This window comes from Notolepis coatsorum (genome assembly GCF_963971535.1).
Source record: "Notolepis coatsorum genome assembly, contig: SCAFFOLD_1688, whole genome shotgun sequence".
NCBI classification, from domain to species: domain Eukaryota; kingdom Metazoa; phylum Chordata; class Actinopteri; order Aulopiformes; family Paralepididae; genus Notolepis; species Notolepis coatsorum.
In genome coordinates this window covers 15,001-29,916 of record NW_028172009.1, presented here as the reverse complement: position 1 = coordinate 29,916, position 14,916 = coordinate 15,001, and the positions used below count along the sequence as shown (strand labels likewise).

Genomic DNA, 14,916 nt, shown 5'->3' with positions numbered 1-14,916 from the left:
TCAATTCAATTCAAATGGCTTTATTGGCATGACGTACTTCTACATGTTGCCAAAGCAATATTAAACATAAACATGGATTACAAACAGATATAAGTACATACAAAATATCATCGTAAAATAAAGCATCAAATATTACGGCGTAAACATGTCAGGTGACTGTCACTCACTGTCCCTCAGTTTGTGGCAGGCAGCAACATATGCTGCTGCTAGCTCACAGCTTGTTGAGTCCTCCCCTAGTAGGACTGGTAGTGTTTCTGTATCTGGTAGTGCGAGAAAGCCTTTTGTTATTCATTCAAATCTTTTGAAATGCGTTTCTCTAATATATTTATATTTTTCACATTTGGTGAGGAAGTGCAACTCAGTTTCAGGCTCACTGAGGATGCAATGACAGCACAGCCTTTGCTCTGCAGGGAGCCAGGTTTTCCTGTGCCTCCCCTTTTCAACAGCGAGGCTGTGCTCACTCAGTCTGTATTTTGTCAAGGTTCTTTTTAGTTGTTGATCAGTCACCATGCTCAAATAATCTGCTATGGTGTACTGTCGATTTAGAGCCAGATAGCACTGCATTTTGCTCTGTGCTTTTGTTTGTGTTTTCCAATAGGTGATGTAGTTTTTGTTTGAGCTGTGTAGTAATTTGATTTAGTCTGATTGGTGATGTGTTCTGTTCCTGAGGTGTGTTAAGAGAGCAGGTTTGTGGACTCAGCCTCTCTCTCTCTCTCTCTCTCTCTCTCTCTCTCTCTCTCTCTCTCTCTCTCTCTCTCTCTCTCTCTCTCTCTCTCTCTCTCTCCCCCCCCCCTCCCTCTCTCTCTCTCTCCCCTCCCCCCCCCCCCCAGGTCCACCATGTTCCCTGCTAACCTCCTGGTCCTCATGGTGCTGCTGCTTCCTCAAGCCTCGTCTGGTCGCCAGGGTGGAGACGTCAGCGAGTTCCACCATGGCAGGGTGTCCTCCCCCTCCTCCTCCTCCCCCCCTCCACCCTCCTCCTCCTCCTCCTCCTCCGGGTCCTCCCCACCCGGTGCCGCGGCCGCAGCGCCGGAGGAGCCCAGCCTGGCCCGGACCATCCAGGGCCTCCTGCTGAGCCGGCTGGGCCTGCAGACTCAGCCCGACCCCAGGCCCGGGGCCCCGGTGCCCCAGTACCTCCTGGACCTGTACCGCTTCCACCAGCAGCAGTACCACCTGGTGGAGGACCCCGCCTTCCGCTTCCCCAGCCAGCACGTGCAGCAGGCCAACACCGTGCGCAGCTTCCTGCACACCGGTAAGAGGGTTCACCTCGAAACATACGAGGGGCCGTTCAGGCCGCGTGTATATTTTCCCTAACGGAGTTGCACTTCCGCGTTCGGTTTGCGCGATCTGATTGGCCACTGACGTTTTTTTTCAGCGCCAATCACGTTACTCCTAACAAACTGGTTAAGCTTGGCGACTCTTTCGAAGTCGCTCTCTTTCGAAGTTGGTTAAGGTTAGTTGGTTAAGTTTAGGGTTAGTTGGTTAAGGTTAGGGGTAAGGTTAGGGTTAGTTGGTTAAGGTTAGGGTTAAGGTTAGGGTTAGTTGGTTAAGGTTAGGGTTAAAGTGGAGATGAAGCAGTGCGATAAATACATATTCATAGCATCACATTAGTATTTAGATAAGCCACAGAAGAAATCACGTTATAAAAATAAGCAGTTTCTAAGAAAAAACGATTTGTTGTGTGCATTTCTGAAGCATTTAGCATTATGGGCGCGGCCATTTTGTTGCTGACGTCATGCCGCTGGTTTGGTGTATACACTGCTGGTTCGCTGCCTATAGTGAATGGGTCAGTCAGTAAATAAAATGTTGCCTACAAAACAACGGGTGGTTCTGTTTGTATTGCTCCTGGCTGTTCAAACTAATTTTACCATGTGAGAGAGAGGAAAGTTGGTTAATTTCCACAAACTACCAGTGAAAAAAACAGTGTTGTTGGCATGTTGGCTCAGGCTGGCTGCACTCAGGCGGCGCGACCAGCCTGTTGGACAGGGAAGGAGGATCTGCAGAGAACACTTCATTGCCTCGGATTATGTTGTTGGGGGTGGAAGGTTTGTCCAGAAGACCACTAATCAGCTGAAGCCTGATGCGGTTCCCTCGGTCTTCGACAGACAGACCGGCGTTAGCTCTCGGGAGCGATCGCTAGCTAGTTAGCACCAGCCGGGGACCGGCGTTAGCAACCGGGAGCGTCGCGGAGCATTCAGCCTGCTGGCTACCTAGATCCACTTCAACCAGCGTCGCGGAGCATTCAGCCTGCCCTGCTGGCTACACAGCTTGTCGGTGTGCTAATAGCCTCTGCAAGCTAACGGTAGCTGGCTAAACAGCTTGTCGGTGTGCTGGAGCCTCTGCAAGCTAACGGTAACTGGCTACACAGCTTGTCGGTGTGCTGGAGCCTCTGCAAGCTAACGGTAGCTGGCTACACAGCTTGTCGGTGTGCTGGAGCCTCTGCAAGCTAACGGTAGCTGGCTACACAGCTTGTCGGTGTGCTGGAGCCTCTGCAAGCTAACGGTAGCTGGCTACACAGCTTGTCGGTGTGCTGGAGCCTCTGCAAGCTAACGGTAGCTGGCTCCAGGCTATTAGCACATCGACAAGCTGCTGGAGCTCCCGACGCTCGGCTGGTTGAAGTGGATCTAGGTAGCCAGCAGGCTGAATGCTCCGCGACGCTCCCGGTCCCCGGCTGGTGCTAACTAGCCGGCTGGTGCTAACTAGCTAGCGATCGCTCCCGGTTGCTAACGCTGGTGCCAACTAGCTAGCGATCGCTCCCGAGAGCTAACGCCGGTCTGTCTGTCGAAGACCGAGGGAACCGCATCAGGCTTCAGCTGATTAGTGGTCTTCTGGACAAACATCCCACCCCAACAACATAATCCGAGGCAATGAAGTGTTCTCTGCAGATCCTCCTTCCCTGTCCAACAGGCTGGTCGCGCCGCCTGAGTGCAGCCAGCCTGAGCCAACATGCCAACAACACTGTTTTTTTCACTGGTAGTTTGTGGAAATTAACCAACTTTCCTCTCTCTCACATGGTAAAATTAGTTTGAACAGCCAGGAGCAATACAAACAGAACCACCGCGGTCCCGTTGTTTTGTAGGCAACATTTTATTTACTGACTGACCCATTCACTATAGGCAGCGAACCAGCAGTGTATACACCAAACCAGCGGCATGACGTCAGCCATGACGTCAGCAACAAAATGGCGGCGCCCATGTTGAAAACAGGGATATTATATTTGATTTTTCAGACAAATAAGATAGATTTCACATTTGATTATAGAACCCTGTCTTACACAAGGTACACAACAAACAAACTAGGATCACATTGCTCACTGCTTCATCTCCCCTTTAAGGTTAGGGTTAGTTGGTTAAGGTTAGGGTTAAGGTTAGGGTTAGTTGGTTAAGGTTAGGGGTAAGGTTAGGGTTAGTTGGTTAAGGTTAGGGTTAAGGTTAGGGTTAGTTGGTTAAGGTTAGGGTTAAGGTTAGGGTTAGTTGGTTAAGGTTAGGGTTAAGGTTAGGGTTAGTTGGTTAAGTTTAGGGTTAGGGTTAGGGTTAGTTGGTTAAGGTTAGGGTTAAGGTTAGGGTTAGTTGGTTAAGTTTAGGGTTAGGGTTAGGGTTAGTTGGTTAAGGTTAGGGGTAAGGTTAGGGTTAGTTGGTTAAGGTTAGGGTTAAGGTTAGGGTTAGTTGGTTAAGGTTAGGGTTAAGGTTAGGGTTAGGGTTAGTTGGTTAAGGTTAGGGTTAAGGTTAGGGTTAGTTGGTTAAGTTTAGAGTTAGGGTTAGGGTTAGTTGGTTAAGGTTAGGGTTAAGGTTAGGGTTAGGGTTAGTTGGTTAAGTTTAGGGTTAGGGTTAGTTGGTTAAGGTTAAGGTTAGGGTTAGTTGGTTAGGGTTAGGGTAACAGCCTGCTGGCCCGATTGTTAGGAGTAACGCGATTGACGCTGAAAAAAACGTCAGTGGCCAATCAGATCGCGCAAACCGAACGCGGAAGTGCAACTCCGTTAGGGAAAATATACACGCGTTTAGGCCGTATACGTCACTGTCACATATACATGTTGAAATGTGTCTCGTATGCTACTGAAAAGCATTCGCGTAAACATACCACTACGTAAAGATGTGTCAAACACAGGGGTGTAAAAACTAAGTACCCAGAAATTATACTTAAGTGAAGGTATGGGTACCGTCTCAAAATCGTACTTGAGTAAAAGTCAGAGTATCTATCTGGCTGAAAACACACTTGAGTAAGAGTAAAAAAGTTTCTACTTTTAAATGTACTTAAGTACTAAAAAGTAAAAGTAAAAACTTTTTTCCTGACCAATCAGCGTGGGTATGGGCGGGTACATTTTCCATTGATGGGGATCTGATTGGCTGTTTTTAAATAAAGTGCGGCCGCAGGATTAATAACGTTAATGTTAGTTCAGCCAGAGAAACAAATATACTAATTAAAATAGTTGGACCTGCGAGATTTGTACTTTGTAGGTCTGCATTTTAAATGTAAGGAGTAAAATGTTTTTTTTCTCTGAAATGTAATTGAGTAAAAGTACAAGTATAGAAACCTAATAATAATCGAGTAAAGTATAAATCCCCCAAAACGGTACTTAAGTATTGTAACGAAGTGCAATTACTCAAGTACTCTACACCCCTGGAAAACACTTGTTTTTTGTGATATTGTTATCTTTGGACATGCTATAGGTAAGACTTCAGGCTATGGCCCCAGCAGTGTTATGTTAGCAGTATAGCTAATGACTATAGAGTATACTAGATAGATCTGCAGGCATCTGTTTGCAAAATAATTCAGACGAAAGTTTTTTATTTCAGTGTGTTCAAACCTCTGTAACTCTATGACAATAGCACTCAGCGTGGTTCTTTGATCGTTCTATTGTGGAAGACAATTCAGAGTGTTTCCTTTCAAAAGAGGTCGGACCTGTGCATCTGTTACAAATGGTTCCCGAATAGCGTCCAATAGACCTGGGCCCTGTTTCATGTACGTGGTTCAACTAAGTCGATCAACATGTCCATTATCCAGCTTCAGTTAACCCGATGTTCAAAGCCGGGATTTTCCTGTTTCACAAAGGAGGATTCAGTCTCGTTAACTCAAGCCAGACTTGAGAGTCAGGCTCAAGTCAGGCTAGATGCGCGCTCCCGTTTTAGGTGGAAAGCCAGCACGTATCGATGGCAGAGACCCTGATTCTCAACGGCATTGATTGATTAATTGATTTAAGACTTTATTGACAGATTGCAATAGGCTCAATCGCCTCGCCGACAAGTTAAATGCGTTATCTATAGGCTAATTCTAAGTCCCTCATTACCTCAATCAATCAGATTATATTTCTTTAAACTTGCCTGCTGGATTGAATAATCAAATGAGATCTTGCTAGCGAAAATTATTAGTTAACTGTTATACAGAATTACGATACGGCTCTCTTACCCATTGATTGATGTATAGTCAATCTTTTACTTATCTTCTCTGTGGTGTAACGGGTTCTTCTTTTGACTTTCACACGGACGACCGGGGTTCAAGGCCCTAGTCTTTTCCTTCTTTTTGCAATATAGGAATAATTCAATTTGGTGCACGTTGAGAGCTATATAAAGAATGACATCCTCAATGCATGTAGATTTATAATATTTTAACTTAAAACCAGGCTACTTTGGCGTATAATCATTAATATTATATTCAAAAAAATCATATTGGAAACACGGGGATTTGAACCCCGGTCGCTGAATTGGCAGGCATGAGCACTACCGCTGGGCCACTGGGCCAGATGGGACAAATTCATTGTTTATACATTAATGAACGAGAGACCCGTGTTTAGAATATCCGTTGTTTTGAATGAAGTTTATCTCTTTATCCTCATTCATTAATGTGACGTCAACGGCTCATTCAATTTCTCAAATCCGTCAAACAGCGCATCTCATCAGACATCTTAATCCCAGTTACAATTAAAATAACCACATCATGTGTACATCGCACGAGCGAGCGCCACCGTCGCCACGGTATATATAACGTGCATTATTTAGGACAAAGTGAATTTAATATCAGCATTTTGGGTCTATTTTACATTTCAAAAGCCCCCTCTGGAAGAATGGAGCACAAAAACGTAATTCAGAATGGTATAATGCAGATCGTAGACTGTGGGAATAGTTTCAGGAAACGGGCTGTCACTTCTTTGCGGGGGCGTGGCGATAGTTCAGGCTAACTTGAACTTGAACTCTGCTTTCGAGCAGGCTCAAACTTTTGGATATGTTGTCATGGTGATTTGGGAAATCCAGGTACATGAAATCGGAAAGTCAGGCTAACCCAGTTATCCAGCTAAAGTTATCCGGCTAACTCGGTTATCCCGGTACATGGAACGGGGCCCTGTTCGCTGTATACGTCAGAGCAGTATGGAGCAGAAAGGAACGTAATCCTTGTCAGAACAACAGGAAAGACTACAATATATTTGCATTTGTTAGCCATGCTAGCGATCTAAACAATCAATCCATGTCAAAGCTAGACGTGTAAACGGTGAAAGACTCACACTCACAGCCACGCTGATTTGGCAAAATGACATCCAGCCGTTTTCGTTTGAAACTACTTTTAGTCAGGGGAGTGTCACGGCTTCTCCATAGAGCCCCGTTGTACTTCATTTGGCGCAGCAGCTCGCGCAGGTCCGAGGAAGTCACGTGACTCAGTTGGTATTTCTGATTGGCTCGACCACGGTATGTTTATAAACAAGAAACAGGTCTATTTACTTTCAGTATGCAATCGACAGGCGTTTTATGCAGAATTTGCAGGACTACTAAGTCCTCAAGTCGTATGTGACCGGGCCCAGCGCTATAAGAGACTCATGTCTGGAAGTCAGAGCGCACGGAAATTGATGAAATGTTGTTGTTTTTTCTCCATATTATCACAGTTTGAATGTTTAAGAACATATTTACTGTAACAGCTAACAGTTATAGTATCTCTAAATAGAAAAAAAATAATTTTGTTTATAAAAAAAGGCAGTTTGTCACAGCTAGTACCTGACGGCCAAGGTGTTAAAAATGCAGCCAAACTTTAGATTGGATTTTCTCTGCTCTGAGACTTTAACAAGATAGATACAAGATACAAAAGTTTTATTTGTCACGGCATACAGGTATACAGTGAAATGCGGGGGGTCTCGCCCGCAACGATGTGCATAATACAAGTAATAATAATAATAATAGAGTCCAACCAATAGAGCGACATAGTGCAATAAACAAGTAAACAAAGTAGGCATATCGGTATCTGTACATGAGTTATTTACAGAGCATGGTAGGACATGCTAGGTCCTGTGGTAGTGCAGCACACTGTTAGCTACGGATGAGGCACTGGGTCTTTATGTACACTGCTATACAATGCTATATTATACAATCTCAAGCTATACTATTCTTAAAGTGACCTTTCCTTCTGTAAAGTGTCCATAGTGTGAGCGTGTGCAGCATGAGTGTGTGTGTGTGCTCATGTTAAAGTGGCTGCTAGTGTGTGAGTGTGTACAGTGTGTGTGTTGTGTGTGTGCTCATGTGTGCTTGTGCGTGGAGAGTTCAGTGTTCAAGGCTAGATTCAAAGAAGCATATATTCTTCAAATATTTTCAGATTTCCATGTATGACACATCATTTGAAAGCTTACATTCTTATGTACTTTCATCTTTAAAATCTGAAAAGATTACAGAGGGAGACTGCTGGGCTCGGTCACATACTGGGAACCTGCGAAGACTTCTATTGTACTTGTACTTCATCCGTGTCTCTGAAGACCTCTGTCAGTCATTTCCCGTTTACTGTGAATAAGAATAACGTTTATGACACCGAGCAGCTGTATGTTATGACTCAATATAAAGCTAAGTGGGGTCGTTCTATCTCCTGTTTGTTAAGATGGGTCGTCATAATAACGCACCGATCTAAAGGTCTCTGCTCTGGGGCCTGTGTGCGTGTGTAGAACATCTTATCTAAGTGTTTATGGTGGTGGTACATGTAATAATAATAATAATAACTTTATTTGTATAGCACTTTTTCATACAGAGGTTGCAGTTCAAAGTGCTTCACAACAGTCAAAAAATACAGGCATAAGAGAGCATAAAAAAGGTAGCAAGGTAAGGTAAATCACAGTGTTTCACATTAGGATCTAGCATCCCAATAGGCTCTCTGTTTACAGTTTCATTCAGTAATACAAATAATAAAAATTGTTTAAAATGATTCAGTTTAAAAATAGTCTAAAAATTATAAAATAGAACGGACATACAACAGGGTATTTAACATACAAACAGAGCAGTGCAATCAGTAAGAAGTAAAAAGTGTGATAAAATAGTTCTCTTAAAATTACAGTGCATACAGTAGGAGGTAGTGAGAAAAAATTGGCATAGAAGCGACACATGAATTTGATAGGCAGTGTATAAAAGTAGGCAGGGTAAGAATAATGCAGGTAAGTACAATTTGTGTCAGGATATCCCTGATGTTTCATTGAAATGCCTGAGCAAAGAGATAGGTTTTAAGCTGTCTTTTGAAGATGTCTAGCGAGTTGGCTTCCCTGATGTTTTGGGTAGTTTGTTCCACAGTTTTGGGGCATAGTTGATAAAGGCTGCATTACCGATCCTCTTTTGACTGTTTCTGGGAGCCTCTAGTAGTCCAGCAGCTGATGATCACAGTGTTCTTGCTGGCGTGTAATTTATTAGAGTGTTGGCGATGTAGCTAGGTCCCTGTCCATTTAGAGCTTTGTATGTAAGGAGAAGGACCTTAAAGTCAATTCTAAATGTTACAGGAAGCCAGTGTAAAGCAGCTAAGACTGGACTAATGTGCTCTCTCCTTTTGGTTCTAGTTAGCAGTCGGGCTGCAGAGTTTTGGATTAGCTGAAGCCTCTCTGTGGTTTTCTTAGGGAGACCTGTGAAAAGTGCATTAAAGTAGTCTAACCGGCTAGATATGAATGCATGAATTAGCTTCTCAGCATCATTCTGATTAATAATGTGTCTGTCATTAAGGGATTTGAGAGTTACCAGGGTGATATTCTAGTACTTATAGGTAATAGTCTAGTACTTGTAGGTCATATTATTGTATGTATAGGTAATATTCTCGTACTTATAGGTAATATTCTAGTACTTATGTTTTCTAGATGTTTTATTGGACCTTTGTAATATTTGAATCAGTGGCTCAGGAGGTAGAGCGGTCGTCTACTCTAAGCCATCCTAGGTTGTCAAAATGTGCAGGGGTGAGGTGGGTTCTAGGAGTGAGGCCAAGCAGTAGTCTGACCAGTTTGTTTTGTGATGTTTTGTAGCCTTGTTTTTAGGGCCTTTGAGGTGCTTTGGTACCATGAGGTGCAAGCATAGTCGTAGTACCCTTGAATGAGTGCTCCTGTTAGAGTCTTCAGGGTATTCTTATTTACCAGAGAGGAGTAGTGTGTGTGTGTGTGTGTGTGTGTGTGTGTGTGTTTGCATGCATGTACAGTATGTGAGCATCAATTCAAATGGTCACTAAAGTTTAAACTCAAACCCACACCTTTGTATCTCTCTCTCCCTTCTCTCTCTCCCCCCCCCCCCCTCTCTCTCTCTCTCTCTCTCTCTCTCTCTCTCTCATCTCTCTCTCTCTCTCTCTCTTCTCTCTCTCTCTCTCTCTCTCTCTCTCTCTCTCTCTCTCCTTCTCTCTCTCTCTCTCTCTCTCTCTCTCTCTCTCTCTCGCTGTGCCATCTCCAGAGTCCCTCGGGAAGCAGAGCCCCACAGCAGACGACCACAACCGGGTCCACATCTCCTTCAACGTGTCCTCCATCCCGCAGGACGAGAGCGTGGTCTCCGCGAGCTCCGGCTCCTTCGGGGGGGCGGCGGGGGCCCACAAACTCCTCCGCCTGTACCTCTCCGACGGCCGCGGCGGGGGGGACTCCCCGGAACTCACCCTGTTGAGTCCGGCCCCTCAGCCCCCCCGGCCCCCCCGGCCCCTGGGAGGCCTTCAGCCTGGGCGCGGAGCTCCTCCGTGAGGCCTGGGGGGGACCGGCAGCCTGGGCTTCCTCCTGGAGGTCGGCCCCGGAGAACAGCACCACCTCGCTGGAGGAGGAGGGCGGGAAGCGGGCCGGGGGCGGAGGCGGAGGCGGAGGAGGAGAGGGACACCTGAGGGTGCGCCGGTCCTCGGGCCAGGACGATCACAGCTGGGCCCGAGAGAGACCCCTGCTGGTGACTTACAGCCACGACGGGCGCGGCGAGCCGCTGGCTTCGCACGGCAGGGAGGGCCGCCCCCGCCCCCGGTGCGGCGGCGGCCCAGGAGGGCGAGAGGAGGGAGGAAAGGGGCTAAAGAGAAGGAGAGGAGCAAGGGCGGCGGCAAGGCCCGAGACAGAGACCGGGGCCGGGGCCGAGACAGAGACCGAGAGAGGGGGGGGTACACGGACCGGGCTGGGGGGGAGGCGGGTGCCGGCGGCGGAGGAGGAGGAGGAGGAGCGGAGGGCTGGAGCGACCGGGGGCGGGGTGAAGCGCAACGGCGGCCGCGCCGCCAAGCTGAAGCGCCTGTCGCGCGCCCCGCTGCCGCCGGCACCCGCTCTACAGGTGGACTTCAACGACGTGGGCTGGCACAAGTGGATCATCGCGCCAGCGGCTACGACGCCTTCTTCTGCCTGGGCGAGTGCCGCTTCCCGCTGGCCGACCACATGAACTCGTCCAGCCACGCCATGGGTGCAGACGCTGGTGAACTCGGTGAACGGCGCGGTGCCGCGCGCCTGCTGCGTGCCCACCGCCCTCAGCCCCATCGCCCTGCTCTACCTGGACCCGCAGGACCGCGTGGTCCTCAAGAACTACCAGGACATGGTGGTGGAGGGCTGCGGGTGCCGGTAGGGGGGGGGGGAGAGAGGGGGGGGGGTGAGAGAGGAGAGAGAGAGAGAGAGAGAGAGAGAGAGAGAGAGAGAGAGAGAGAGAGAGAGAGAGAGAGGGGAGAGAGAGAGAGAGAGAGAGAGAGAGAGAGAGAGAGAGAGGAGAGAGAGAGAGAGAGCGAGAGAGAGGAGAGAGAGAGAGAGAGAGAGAGAGAGAGAGAGAGAGAGAGGGGAAGTGAGAGAGAGAGAGAGAGGGAGCAGAGAGGGAAGAGAGAGAGAGAGGGAGGAGAGAGAGAGAGAGAGAGAGAGAGAGAGAGAGAGAGAGAGAGAGAGAGAGAGAGAGAGAGAGAGAGAGAGAGAGAGAGAGAGAGAGAGAGAGAGAGAGAGAGAGAGAGAGGGGAGAGAGGGAGGTGGAGAGGGGAGAGAGAGAGAGAGAGGCGGGGGGGTAATCCCAGCCACCTGTAGTCCTTGTAGATTCTGTCACGGTGACAGGAAAGGGGGAGAAGAAGAGAGGAGGAAGAGACAGGGATGAACATAGAACCAAAAGCATTGTGATCAAAACAAGGGAACCGAGTGAGTGAGTGAGTGAGTGGAGTGACTGAGTGAGAGTGAGTGAGTGGAGTGAGTGAGCGAGCGAGTGAGCGAGTGAGACAACATGACGCCCATAGGGGTCAAAAAACAAGGAAACTAAGTAGAGGCGGAGAGAAAGTAGAAAGCAATAGAGTCAAGAAGACGACAAGACGATCAACAGTGAGTTTACAGAGAAAATAATCCTCATCAATCTCCTCATCATTCCCACTCTATGTGCAAAACCCCTCAACTGACAGCTTGCTTTGTCCGTGGTGAAAAACCAGCTACACTTAAAAACCAGCCGGCATCTATATATATTATACTCCAAGCGTGGCTTCGTCATTCATCTCATTCCCGCGTGAGAAGGAACGAGAGACGCCTGCGTTTTTGGACTCGGTCGCCGGCCGAACTGGCAAAGGCTTCGGAGTCAAAATACTAGTTTCCGCGTCCAGTTCATCCAGTTCTTCTTGTGTTCACGAGTGGACGATGGATGGACACTCTCTGACAAAAGTACATCAGCGACAGAGTTTAGGCTATGTTGCGTCTCATCCCGTGGACTGACTGGGGAGTCGGGTGGAGATTTGTGTGTCGATGACACCGATGTAGCGTCTTAACTTTGTCAGACAATGTTGGTATCTGCAGTATTTGAAACGAGGGACAGGGTAGAGGTCTCATAAGCGACAGAGAATTAAATATCGACGAACTGTCCCTGACAGACAGAAAGAAAAGAAAGAAAATCACAGGCGCACTGATTGTCCCTGCCAAGCATCCTTACATCACAAGATATTTAAAACCACAACAATAATACTGAGGAACTATTATGCTATTGTTTGAATGTACTGCTATCATTATTTAAAGAGAAATCTTTTTTTTGTACATTTCTTTTGCAGAGATGAAGAAATTCCAAGTAATCGTCGTCTTGTCATTAACATAACTCCATTAAATGGTGAATCTTAACTTAAAAGACACATTATGTATTTAAATAGCAACCCTACGGTGTATTTAATCTTGAGAAATATTTAAGATATCTGCACTCTGCACAACTCACATGTAAAACGTGAGGTTTGCCGTCCACACAGTCGCTAGAGTACAGTAAGTTATGGTGGCTTTTACATCTGTACTTATGATCAGTGTATTGAATTAAATTACAGGAACACGTCAACATTTTGGGAAATTAGCATATCGTCTTTTCCAGAGAGAGACAAGAAGATAGATTACCAGTTTCCTCTCTGTGCGTTCAGTAGAAAGCTATCTGGCTGCACGTTAGCCTAACTTAGCACAATGAATGGAAGCGGACAGTGCCAAGCTAGGCTAACATGCAGCCAGATAGCTTTCTACTGAACGCACAGAGAGGAAACTGGTATCTATCTTCTTGTCTCTCTCTGGAGAAGACGATAAGCTAATTTCCAAAATGTTGGCGTGTTCCTTTAATAACAGCCAGTGTTACGTCACACATCTGCTCGTTCATTCCAGACATGTCGGTGTACAACCCATGAAAACAGAGTCAAGCCTTTATAAGCTCAACTAGTAAGTCAAATCAAAGCTCTATATATTATATCCTACTGAACTGTGTAACAACAGGTGTTTTTTGGGTTTTTTTGCTAGCCGGTGTCTGCATGTTTTGAAACAGAAGGGCTGGCGTCAAAGCCTGGACCGGACCGCCCTTCAGACTGGGACTTTGCAAGTGTTCCTTCCCGAGCTATTCCGAGTCGTTGTTTTTTTTTTTTCCAGTGTTGCATTTTCCCTCTAGATGGAAGCATTTAAACAACAGTCTGTAAAATGTTTGACATTGTCTGAAGATGTGGTTATACCTGCAATAAACAAAGACCAAGCAGCACGACTGTCACATGACTCTTTTATTGTTATTATAAAAGGTTTAATGAACCATTAACCATTTACATGTCCTCCCTGCTGCATTTCAAGAGCTCTTATTCTGGGTCAACCAGGACGAGGATAGGGGTGGGGAGGGGAGGGCTTTAGATTGTCTATACTGTTTTCCTACTGGCCGTAGTCCTTGTCTATCTGCTATTCCAGGGGTTCCCAACTTTCAGGCCGGGACCCAGAAAATAAGGCGTCAGAGAGCCGCGGCCCAATGCACATCGTCAGGCTTTCTTTTTTTTTTTTTTTTTGCCAGGCGACCGTTTTTTTAAGCCAAATATCACTTCAATCCTATTAAGTTAGTTCAAGTTAGTTATTCATTTATATGTGCTATTTATGAGAGGGCTAACTTGTTGCAAAATAATAATGATAATAATAATAGCCTCATTAAAATACTATTATTGCTTCGGTTGTTTTCAGCGTTTTATGTGCATAATTTGTTATTTAGTTTGAAATGTTCGTTGAAATAAGTAGATTTTTCGTTTTTGTTTATTTATTAAGTTAATATAAAACCATATAGTCACATTTTAGAATACAATAGAATAGAATTTTAAAATACAAATAGAAACACTGTCCTGGCCTGCTTCTAAGTTCAGTGGCCTGACAAAAAAAAAAAAAAAAAAAAAAGAAAAATTGGGATTTTTTTCTTTTCTTTTTCTTTTTTTTAAATCATCTCGCGGCCCTCCCGTGGCTGCTCGCAGCCCACCTTTGGGTCGCGACCCCGACTTTGGGAACCACTGTGCTATTCGACCGACTGGCCAACGACCGTTGGAAGGAAGGAAGTCAGAACTCCTGCAGTGAGTGCAGAACCAACCGGATCCTCCGTATGACACCGTAGCTCAGGGAGTCACCTCAGATGTCTCCTAGCAACACGTCTCTGGCTGAGAGACGTCCTCGTACGTGAGGAATCAATGCTACACCGGTCCTCTCTTCACTTTGTCTCCTCTTGCCCAAACCATAGTAGTAGATGGTAAATGGTGCTTTTATATACAATTTGTTCCTCACATTTTACCCATTCACTCACCCATCCACTCACCGACGGCGGAGGCGACCATGTAAGGTGCCGACCTGCTCATCGGGAGCAGTTTAGGGGTTAAGTGTCTTGCTCAAGGACACTCTGACACGCCTGCCCCGAGAGGAGCGGAATCGAACCCGGGAGCGTCCCGGATTACCAGACGACTACCCTACCTCCCGAGCCACTAACCTACCCCCATAGGACCATCGTATCTGTCCACGCCGCTACACCGCATGTTTCTGATCCCAGACTACTGAGGGGGAGGGGAGGAGGGGGAGGGAGGGAGAGAGAGAGAGATCTTTCCATTTTGCATTTTAATCTTGCATTTTGTACATTTTAGTTTTTTATATTGTATGTTTGTCTTTATTCTTTGACTTTTTTACTGTATGAAGCACAAAAGTGAAAGAGCGAGAGAGATAGAGAGAGAGTCAAACGTAATCACATTGCTGAAAACTGTCATCTGTAACATATAATCCACTGGATTATAACCAGTGATGCCACAGATTACTTGTAAAAATAATCTGATTACTGATTACTGATTACTCCTTTAAAAAGTAATCTAGTTACTTTACTGATTACTTGATTATCAAAGTAACTTAGTTACTTTGAAAGTAACTACAGTAGGTTACGAAGTCATCGTCGTCCCCCTGCTGCTGCCACAAAATAAGAATGACAAGTTTTTTTTTTTTTTAAATAATGCTTTATT

General features: G+C 46.0%; 1 protein-coding gene across 1 annotated transcript; it reads left to right on the top strand.

The window, feature by feature from the left end:
• Positions 1-836: 836 nt before the first annotated feature.
• bmp16 (bone morphogenetic protein 16) lies at positions 837-10,774 on the top strand. The gene is given in 9 exon segments (XM_084339074.1): positions 837-1,249; positions 9,651-9,862; positions 9,864-9,930; positions 9,933-9,970; positions 9,972-10,460; positions 10,462-10,485; positions 10,488-10,530; positions 10,533-10,612; positions 10,614-10,774. Coding segments are annotated over 9 exon segments (1,524 nt in total). The 5' UTR covers position 837; the 3' UTR covers positions 10,773-10,774.
• Positions 10,775-14,916: the final 4,142 nt, after the last annotated feature.